Source organism: Echinops telfairi, unplaced genomic scaffold (genome assembly GCF_000313985.2).
Source record: "Echinops telfairi isolate 266 unplaced genomic scaffold, ASM31398v2 ScPeMD7_37;HRSCAF=141, whole genome shotgun sequence".
Lineage (NCBI taxonomy): Eukaryota > Metazoa > Chordata > Mammalia > Afrosoricida > Tenrecidae > Echinops > Echinops telfairi.
The window spans coordinates 1025916-1035808 of record NW_022103935.1 but is presented as its reverse complement, the minus strand read 5'-3'; the positions used below and the strand labels follow the sequence as shown (position 1 = coordinate 1035808).

The following is a 9893-nucleotide window of genomic DNA, read 5'->3' as shown; positions in this document are numbered from 1 at the left end:
TCCGGGCCTAGACTGCTTTGTGTGATGGGTTTCTCTTCTTGGTGGCAGCAAGCACTCTGAGGTCCCCTAAACCAGGCTGTCCCAGACAAGGAGCAAGATGCCAGGTCGCCCTGGAGCAGTTTCCAGCTCTCTGTCACTTCCCAGGTCCAAGGAGCCCCTCCCAACCCCTGCCTCCCACATGAGGACATGGGGTCTCTGAGCTGTCTGAGCCCCAACCCAGCCTGTGAACTGGCTTGACCAGGGAGGGGCCAGGTGCCTCAGCGTCAGGTCCAGCATGTCTAAGGCGGAGGAAGGGGGCATCCTTATAAGGCCTGAAGATTCGAGAGGGGACCACCAGCTCCCCACTTGGTGAGCTCAGCGGGTGTCAGAAGGACCCTGCCCTAGGGCAGTGCTCTGTGCGGTGATTCTTGACTGACCAGGCGCTCATCACCCACCTGTCCGTACTGATGCTAATCAGGAACTGCCCTAGGACAGCCCTGAGTGACTCCATATGGTGATCACATGGTTACTTACTCGCTGAGGCCACTTGCCAAGGAGAGCTGTCCCTCGGCCAGAGCTGCCCGGTCCCTGAGACACGGTCTCTGTAGGAAAGGTGGGCCACATGGCGTTCCTCCCCGGGAAGTCCAGTTTGCACAGGTCAGGCTGTCTGGGTGTGGGGTGGCTTTCTCATACCGTCACCACCCACCTGTGGGTTTTCACTGGCGCTGTGTTCCAGCCAGTGGCGCCCTCTGCTCTTGGTTCGTGTGAACTGGTCTCTGCCCTGAGACAGCCTGTCCAGTGGCCTGGGGACGGAGGGGGACTGTGCTCCTTGGTACACAGAGTTTAGAATAGCTCTCTCCCTGAAGGCAGACCCGCTGAGACCCGAAGAGAAGCAGGCGTTATTGGGGGGGGGGGGGACACGGCGCTCCAGCCAAGATATGGCCAGGCTGTCTGCAGGCCACTGGGAAAGCCTTTGGCCTCTGCCTATTTTCTGGCACCAGTCTCCGCCTGGACCCTTTGCTTGGGGGAGCTTCACTGTCTTGGACTTCTATCCTCTGACCACCCATGGGTGCACCAGCCTGGCATTAGTAGCTCGTGGCTGGGGTTTTTAAAAATCAAATCTAAGTCTTTATCTGTTAACTAGAGCCTATTATATTTACCATCGTGAAACTATGCATGTGTGTAGTAGACACACAATTGTTTAATATTTTATTTGTCCTGTTGTCGTTTTTCTTTCTTGCTTTCCTTGCCTCGGGTATAATGAAATTGGGTTTTTGTTTTTAACTTAAATATTTATGTTCTCTCTTGAGTGGGCAAGTACACACTGTTTTCTTCTCATGGTCGGTGTCGTACACATCTCATCTGGAGCCTCGGGCAGGGCGGGTCCAGGGACCCATAATGGAGTCCAGACCGGTGCCCAGCACAGGCGCCCCGTGTTCTCAGTGTCCTCCGGGTGGCTGTGTGTCCAGCCCTGCAGGGCTGCTCCCATGAGGGGTTTAGATCTGCGGTCACCCTCTCCTGCTTCCCGGAACCTCAGGCCCGTGGCCTCAGCTTCAGGCTCCCGCGGTGGAAGCCCCTGTGGTGGCAGAGCCTGGCAGTCTCTGGGTGCTCCTTTCCTCCGTCCCGTCCTGGAAGACGGTCCTGCTGCCTGGGACTTCCCGCTTGATGGCTCCATCCTGCCCCTTCCTTTGCCTTCTGCTGGGAGGTCAGCTCTCCGCCTCTCCTGTTTATCCCCCGTCCCTCCCCTCCTGCTCGCCTCCCCTGGCGCTCTCTTTCACTCAGATGCCCCTTCTCCGACTCTGAGGCCTTCCTCCCTGTTCTCTCCTGTCTCCAGCTGCACTCTGACCAGCGCCCGGTGTCACCTTGCGGCCTCTGTCCACTGAAATGGACCACACATTCTCACTGCGCAGCCTCTGCCCCGTGCCCTCCTCCATAAGGGGTGATACCTTCTGAAGAGTCTTGCTTGGGGTGGGGCTGGGGGTACTGTGAATGTGCCAGCTGCCAGCCCCTGATGAACAGATTTTGTTCCCAAAGCAAAGCTTTGTCGTTGCTCCTAGCCCTTGACCGGATTTGAACAACACCTCTCTCCCTTCCTCCCTCCACTCCAGCTGAGTCAAGGGTGCTGTGGGAGGGGCAGGGCATCTTGGCTGGAGGGCAGGGCAGCGCCTGGGAGGCGGGGTGGTTTTGTGATGGTCAGAGGGCGGTGGCAGCTTGTTTGACACGTTCAGAAACCTGCCCCTGTGAGTTCTAGGGCCTGTGACGGTGGACTGAGCGGCCCCATTTCGCCATCATGGGATGTGGGACAGTGTGCCTGCTATGCCTCCTCAGTCTGCCATGCTGGTTCCTCCTTAGTTGGGTGGCCAGTGACAACAGGCAGTGTCCCCATACAGCTTGCATCTGCTCTCCTGACATGCCTTGGACGTGGGACACCACCCTGGCCCAGGCTTTTCCCCGCCGCACCTCCCCCTGGGCTCTGAGCTAAAGCCAGAGGCCTGGAACCCTCTGGGCCTTGGCCATGTGGGCTGCTGGCTTCCCCGCTGTGTCCTGCTGGACGAGAGGGAGAGCCTGTCACTGGTGCCGGGCCCCTGAGCCCAGAGTAGCAGAATCAGAGATCTGCTGGCAGGTTCCTGGGTGTGGGTGGCACAGGGCCGCTGTCCTGGAGGTGGGTGAGCAGGTTCTCAGTGCTGGCATATCCCCACCCACACACATGCCCTCTGACCCCCTGACCAGACTGCACCGTTTCCATTGGAAGAATGTTAACGTTTCTACTAAGCTGATCTGTGTAACTTCCCACCCAAATCACAGTTTGTATATGTGACGTCGTCGAGTAATTAGTGTTTGGTTTTAGAATGTGTCTGTGTAAATAACAAAACGGCCATTTCAGCTATGTGGGTGAGCAGGACCCACCTGAGCTGCTTCTTGAAGCTTAGCGGGACCCTCTCCCCCATGCTGGTTCTGGTCCCCTGGAGCTGTGTGACCGTCACCAGGGCTTCTCAAAGGTCTTCACCCCTTAGCAGGACCCCTCCCTCCTCTCTCCCTCGCTCTCTCTCTCTCTCTCTCTCTCACACACACACACACACACACACACACACACTGGTCTAGGTGCCTGTGCATTCCAGGTGTCCGTGGGTGGATCAGGGCTACTCTTCTCTGCCTGTGTCCACTCTGGGTGCCCCCTGCCCGCTGACTGCACATCTGACTGCTGTCCCCTCTGGCTTGGGCCGCATGGGCAGTGCCAGGCTGCAGCTGAGCCCTCACTCGTTTGCTGGGGGTAGCCCAGGAGATGGCACCTCTGCGCCATGCAGTTCCCTGGGCCCTGTGGTGCCCTGTGGAATCTGCCTTGGGAGATGACGCCCCAAGACCAGCCGGCCTGCGGGGCCCCTGGGACAGGGCTCTGCTGCTTCTCCTGGCAACACCGGGAAACGGGCACAGGCGGCCTGGCCTGGCCCTGCCCGCTCCGTGTTGCAGGGCCCAGGAGGCATGGGTAGAGTCCCCCTGGGGCTTCTCGCCCACTAGGGCAGAGGTCACACAGACTCAGCAGCATGGGGGGCACCATGGGACACCCCACGTTGGGACTCTCCAAACCAGCTCTTGGAGCCCATAGGCTGTTAACCAGCTCCCTGTGGGGGGCAGGGATGTTCTTCTGGGCACAATGGGAAGCGGCTGGGACTGCAGCCCTTCGGAAGGGCGTTGGCCGGGAGATCTGAGAGGTTCTTAGCTATGTGGGCGGGCACACACGCCTGCACTGGGGGTGGCCTGTGAGGCACCCTCTGGCACCAGACTGGTACCTCCTCACCCAGCAACCGCAGCTGGACCCCCAGGCATCAGGTTGGCCTTTCTGGGGACAGCACTCAGAAGTCATGGTGGCCATGGTCATTTCACCCCTGGACCACCAAGTTCATGCCAGGGCTCTGCTGGCCAGCTGCCGCCCTCCTCGGCTGCCTGGAAGGCCAGGCCGGGTCGCCTCTGCTTAGGGCAGCCAGTGGCAGTGCAGGGCAGACACGGGCAGTCTAGGCCCCCTCCTACAGACCACACAGCAAGGAGGGGGGAGGTTCCACACCTGGAGAAGGCTCCCCCTCTGCTGAGCCCTCCTGTTCCCGAGATGAGGCCGTGGGCAGGCAGCCTCACACAGCGCCCTCCCCGGCAGGTGTACCTGGGTGAGCTTCCGAAGGACTTTCTGCGTGTCACGCCCACGCAGCAGCAGCAGCAGATCCAGCTGGACGCCCAGGCCGCGCAGCAGCTGCAGTATGGCGGGGCCCTGGGCACTGTGGGCCGCCTCAGCATCACCGTCGTGCAGGTAGGCCGGGAGGGGCCACGGAAGAGGGGCACAGCATCACAGAGCTTGTGCTTCTGCACCCCGTTGTTGACGGGCACCCAGCGTACCGCAGCCTCTGCCTACTGTTGAGAAAGGAACCTGCAGACCGCCCTGGCCGTCATCCGGGCTTCTGCCAGAAGTACATGGGACAGGTAGTGCTCAGCATCTCACAGGCCCTTGCCAGATCACACCCAGGCAAGAGGAGGGCGGCACCGTATTCAGAGGGACACCATGTGGCTGGGGAGGGCGGCGTGTGAGGGCTTCTGCCGGTAGCAGTCACAGTGAGCTGCTCTGAAAACAGAGACAGGCTGCCCCGCCGGGAACAGGCATCTCAGGGGCAGAGGGTCAGCCCCCACCGTCCAGCAGGCGCCCCTTCAGCTGGTGGTCTCTGCATACTCTCTGCTTTCTGCTGCTGCCCCCTTCCCCAGGGAAGCCTCCGTTCTTCCTGCACAGACCGCCACCTCCTGGCGAGTGGGGGCACTGCAGGGCACCTGCGCCCAACCATCCAGGCCAGGAGGGGTTTCACTCCACCTTAGATGGCCCTGGCTGCAGAGCCCACCTCATCTTCGCTCGGCTTTCCCAGGGGCAGTGCCCCTCATCTTCCACCCGCTTCCTTTTCTCCACGGGTGAGCAGCTCATGTGCACGGGCTCTGGGCAGCGCCTGGTGCTGGGGCAGCCCCCAGTTCCAGACTAGGATGTGCAGAGCACCATTTGGGGGCCTGACCAGACTAGCAGGCATCGCAGAAGTGCTGGGTCTGAGACAAGACTCTTGTTGGGCCAAGTCCTGCTTCCTGGTCTCTACAGGTGTACGCTCCGTCTGAGGAGCTCACACCTAGGCCTCTTTGACCCCGTCTCACACACCAGTCCCTCCACACGGCGCATGGTGGTGCCTCCCTGACCGGCCCCACTGTCCTTGAGCCCAGCGGAGCTTCCAGGCACTCCCGCTCCAGAAGGGCAGAGTGAGGCCCAACGTCCCCCAGCTCAGTGCTGCAGGTCTGCCCCAGGCCCCGTGCTCTGTCCAGGCCCCGAGCAGTGGGCCTGGGGGGGGACTTGCATCAGAAGTCCCACCTCCCGAGGCTCACAGGCCCACCCTGTGCTCACTCTGCCTCTCTTGAAGGCCAAGCTGGCTAAGAACTACGGGGTGACCCGCATGGACCCCTACTGCCGCATACGCCTGGGCTATGCTGTGTACGAGACCCCGACAGCACACAACGGCGCCAAGAACCCACGCTGGAACAAGGTCATCCAGTGCACGGTGCCCCCGGGCGTGGACTCCTTCTACCTTGAGATCTTCGATGAGGTGAGGGCCGCGGCTTGCTCAGCAGGGGGCTCCCCCCCGCCCCCCGCCCCCCGCCCTAGTGTGTGTCCCTGTGGGGCTGGGGAAGGCGGCCTGGCCCAGTGACCGGCAGGAGCTCTCTGGGGCGACAAGAGTGGCCTATCCAGGGTGTTGGCCATGCCCCGTGGCAGCCTGGCGGGGCCTGGGTGTGTACACATCAGACTGCCCACCGATGGGCAGGGCAGACGGCAGGATTGCCCGCCCATCCCCTCATGGTTCATCCGCATCATTGGGAGTCTGCACAGGGGCGAGGTGGGCCTCCTGCTCTGGGCCCAGATGTTGAGGCTTACTGGGGTGCAGGAGATGGGACCATGAGAGTCAGCAAGGCAAGGTGGCCTCCCCCTGCCCATGACTGGAAAAGCCCCACAGAGAGAAGACGGGTGGGGGCGAGTGGATGTGGCCTTCCACAGCCTTGGAGGCTCCCTGGGGTGACACAGAGGTGGGGTGCACAGCGATGCATTGCCATCCTCCCAGAGAGCCTTCTCCATGGATGACCGCATCGCCTGGACGCACGTCACCATCCCCGAGTCCCTCCGGCAGGGCCGCGTGGAGGACGAGTGGTACAGCCTCAGCGGGCGGCAGGGGGATGACAAGGAGGGCATGATCAACCTGGTCCTGTCCTACACGGTGAGGAGCATGGCGACATGTGGGGCCCTTCCTGCAAGGGGAGGGGACATCGGGGGCGGTTGTGGTGATAGGTGGACCCAGATTTACAGTTGATAATGAGTGCAGAACACAGACTGTCAGTCGTCCGTGCGGTCTGAGCCGGAGCTGAGCACAACGGGGGCTCTGGGCTCCTAGTGCCCACAGCCACATGTGGCTTCACGCATGGTGGGGTGAGACCAGCTTGTGGCCACTTCCCCGGTGACCCTGTCCCTCTGTCACAGGCACTGCCTGCTGCCATGATGGCACCGCCACAGCCCGTGGTCCTGCTGCCCACCGTGTACCAGCAGGGCGTCGGCTACGTGCCCATCACAGGTGGGCGACACCCCCCCACCCCGCCCCCGCATCCTAGGTGCCCCAAGGTCAGAGCACAGCCAGTGAGTGGGGCGGACTGAGTCATAAGCATTGCCTGTGATAGTCGTTTGTTTTGGACGCCCTCCTCTCTCACTTCATCTCCATGGTGTTCCAAAGCCCTCAGCATGTGTTGTCCCTGAGAGTTGTCGGTGGCAGGAGGAGGGGGCGGGGCGGGGGGTGGGGGTGTTAGGGCCTCGCAGGTAGAACCACTGGCTTGCGCTGACATGGTCCTCTGCCATCAGGGATGCCTGCTGTCTGCAGCCCTGGCATGGTGCCTGTCGCCATGGCCCCGCCGGCCACCCCTGCCCAGCCCCGCTACACTGAGGAAGACCTGCAGGCCATCCAGGACATGTTCCCCAACATGGACACGGAGGTGATCCGCTCCGTGCTGGAGGCCCAGCGAGGCAGCAAGGATGCCGCCATCAACTCCCTGCTGCAGATGGGCGAGGAGTCCTAGGGCCGGCCACCCACCTCCCCCCCACACACACACACAGGCGGGCCCCAGAGACTGCCCATAGACCCGTTGTGACAGACTACCCCTCCTTTCTGGCAGCATGCCACCCGCCGAGTGCCCCAGGTCGCCGGGTGCATGTGGGCTGTCAATGCTTGGTGGCTGGGCCTAGAAGGGCGTGGGAGGGGTGCTTTTCTTCCTTGTCCCGTGCTGGGCCTGGGGTGGGGCAGTTTCTGGCACTCGCTCGTGCTGTGCCCTGGCCAGGTTTTTGGTCCTTGCAGCCCACTGGCCTGTGGGGACATGTGCATAGCCTTCTGATATGGGGACCAGCATTGGGGTGTCTGTCTTGGTTGGGACAGACCTATTCCCAACCTGTAACCTGGCCCTCACCCCCTTTCCTGTCTTTGGGAGACCTGGCCTCCACTCTGCCCTGTTGTCCTTTAGAACCAGGTGGTAAGCCCTGCCTGGCATCCCTTCCCTGTCTGGTCTGGCCCAGCAATGCATGGAGGAGGGGTGGGGGCAGTAGGGGGGCTCTCTTGAGGTGGGTCCTGCAGTGAGTGCCTGAAGGAGAGGGAGGGACAGTAGCCAGTCAGCATGTGTCCATTAAAGGGCCTCAGCCATGCCAGCCCACCAATGACGTCTGTGTGGCTTCTGTGCGCCAGGCCCTACACTCAGGGTGGCAAGAGTAGCAATGCAGGGATCTGGCCCTCTACGCCCCTCCCCTCCCACTCCTACCCTGCCCCGCTCATGCAGGTCAGGGCGTGAGCCCCTGCTGTTGAAAATACTTATTTTCATAAGGCTGGAGGGTCGTGAGGTGGGGCCGCTCGGCCAAGGGGGACAAGAGTAACACAGAGGAGCTGACATAATGGGCAGCTCCAGTAGCCATGGTGCCAGGAAGGGGGACTTTGGAGACTGGCCACTGCCATGTGGGTTATCACTTGGGCCGGCTGGCCTCATGTGGGCTTGGGCTCAGTCCTCAGACCCTCTGCTGCCTCCTTCACGAAGGCTTTATTCCTTAGTCGGGAAAGGCCCTGCTTTGTGAGGTGAGCTGAGCTGCACCCCTTGTGTGCACGCTCGCCTCCAGGGTCCCTCCCCATGGATGCCCAGCGCTCCTGCCCACGCCCTCTGTCCTGCTGCTTCCTCACCTTGCTTTGACCGCGGGGCCACCTTGATCTGCTGCTGCCCCCGCCTCGCCTTGAAGTGCAGACACATCAGGAGGCCGAGTCCCTGGCACCTCCCCAGAGACCTCTGCGCCTGGTGAGGGGCGGATGGGATGGCAGCATTGGCGCAGCCCCCTGTGTGGCTGACTATCCTGGCTCATGGCCAGACTTCTCTAGCATTGTAAAATATATTCTAATTTAACAAAGACCCACATACAGAGAATTAAAGTCCATGGTGGTTCATGCGTGTTTGTTAACTTCGCATGTAGGGTCCACCCCAGACCCTGCCATTGAGTCCACTCTCACTCAGCGACCCTCCTGGGCTGCTGTGCCATCCCCACAGACAGCAGCCTCACCAGCCCCACACAGGAGGCTGCTGGCGTCTCCCTGCCTGTGCGTGGACAGCCATGCCACCGAGCAGCACAGGGTGACCAGGTCTGCAGCAACACAGCCCCCTCTGATGAGCCAACCACCGAGTGCAGACTTAGAAAACCAAAACTAGATCCCCAAAGCCTGGGAGGGGAGGCTGGCTGGTGGGCTTGTGGTTAAAATCTTGAGGACCCCTGGCCTCCTCAAGTGCCTCGGCAGGGGCTTCAGGTGTGAGGATCCAGTCAGGTCAGGAGGTAAGCAAACAGCCCTTTGCTGGGGAAAGAGGGATGTAAGTGGGGCCTAGAAATGGGCGACAGCATCCCCAATGGGCAGCCTCAAAGGTGCCAGGCTGGGCAACGTCTCCTTGCAGAGGCGCCAGGACCCTGGGCTCCCAGCAGCCAAAACAGGCCACAGTGTCCTTATTGTCACTGTGTTGGTGAACCTTCCAGGCCACGTCTCCTGGGAGTGGGAATAGAATGTGGCTTCCGAGCAGCGTCTAAAGGGGCCCAGAGCCAGTGCCTGTTTGCAGACCTTCCATGCAGCGCTACTGACTGGCTAGTACGAGGTCACCCCAGGATCGCCCTGGGTGGAGCGTGCAGGCCGTGTGCAGACAGCTTTGAGTGCCCTTGTCTCTGCTCTCGGCCTGTCACCTCACCTGCGGGCTCACCGATGCAGGCAAGCTCGAGGAGCCCCTGCCGCAGGGAGAGCCGGCACCACCGCACACGCCTGCCTTCAGTGACAAGTTAGCGTGAGCCCATCTGCAGGCCCAGAGCAGCCCTGAGTCTGCTCCCCAGAGGCCTTGGGGCCGGGAGCCTGCTGTCTGGGGGCAAGCTAACAGACCCTTGCTTCTGAAAAGCCATGGCGTGCCGAGGCGCAGGAGGCTCCACAGACGGGCTCAGCTCACAGTGGGGTGTCCCCAGGACGCCGCAGAGGAGGTGGGAGGCACGTCATGCGGTGCCTGCTAGCTCCCTGCCAGGTCAGGCACCAAGTGGCGCGTGCAGGATCACAGGTGCTGGAGCCCACAGCGCCTGGTGTCAGCCACCTTGCCAGTGGTGCCCAAGAGCACTGAGCCTGGTTTCCAGTCTGACCCTTAGCTGGCACAGCTGGCAGGAAGCAAGCTCACGGTCTTGTGGATGAACGCAGCCGCCACGGCGAGCGGGTGTGTGCCAGCAACCCAGACTGGCCGGAGGAAAAGCTGAGTCCCGGCAGCCACGTCAGGAGGAGGCAGCAGTGGCTACTGTGCTAGCGATATTCTGCTGCCCTCGA

The 9893-nt window shown here is 61.7% G+C and overlaps 1 protein-coding gene across 1 annotated transcript; it reads left to right on the top strand.

Moving 5' to 3' along the window:
• The first annotated feature begins 985 nt into the window (after positions 1 to 985).
• LOC101651747 (toll interacting protein) lies at positions 986 to 8501 on the top strand. The gene is made up of 5 exons (XM_004717206.2): positions 986 to 4276; positions 5412 to 5594; positions 6105 to 6257; positions 6518 to 6608; positions 6890 to 8501. The coding sequence occupies exons 1-5, from the start codon at positions 4082 to 4084 to the stop codon at positions 7102 to 7104; spliced, it is 837 nt and encodes a 278-aa protein (XP_004717263.1). The 5' UTR covers positions 986 to 4081; the 3' UTR covers positions 7105 to 8501.
• The last annotated feature ends 1392 nt before the right edge of the window (positions 8502 to 9893 follow it).

Excerpts from the sequence above, each read along its gene's own strand:
- LOC101651747 (XM_004717206.2), top strand. The coding sequence starts at position 4,082 with ATGAGGCCGTGGGCAGGCAGCCTCACACAGCGCCCTCCCCGGCAGGTG. Across the intron at positions 4,277-5,411 it reads TCAGCATCACCGTCGTGCAG|GCCAAGCTGGCTAAGAACTA; the intron begins GTAGGCCGGGAG and ends CCTCTCTTGAAG. Across the intron at positions 6,609-6,889 it reads CGGCTACGTGCCCATCACAG|GGATGCCTGCTGTCTGCAGC; the intron begins GTGGGCGACACC and ends CTCTGCCATCAG.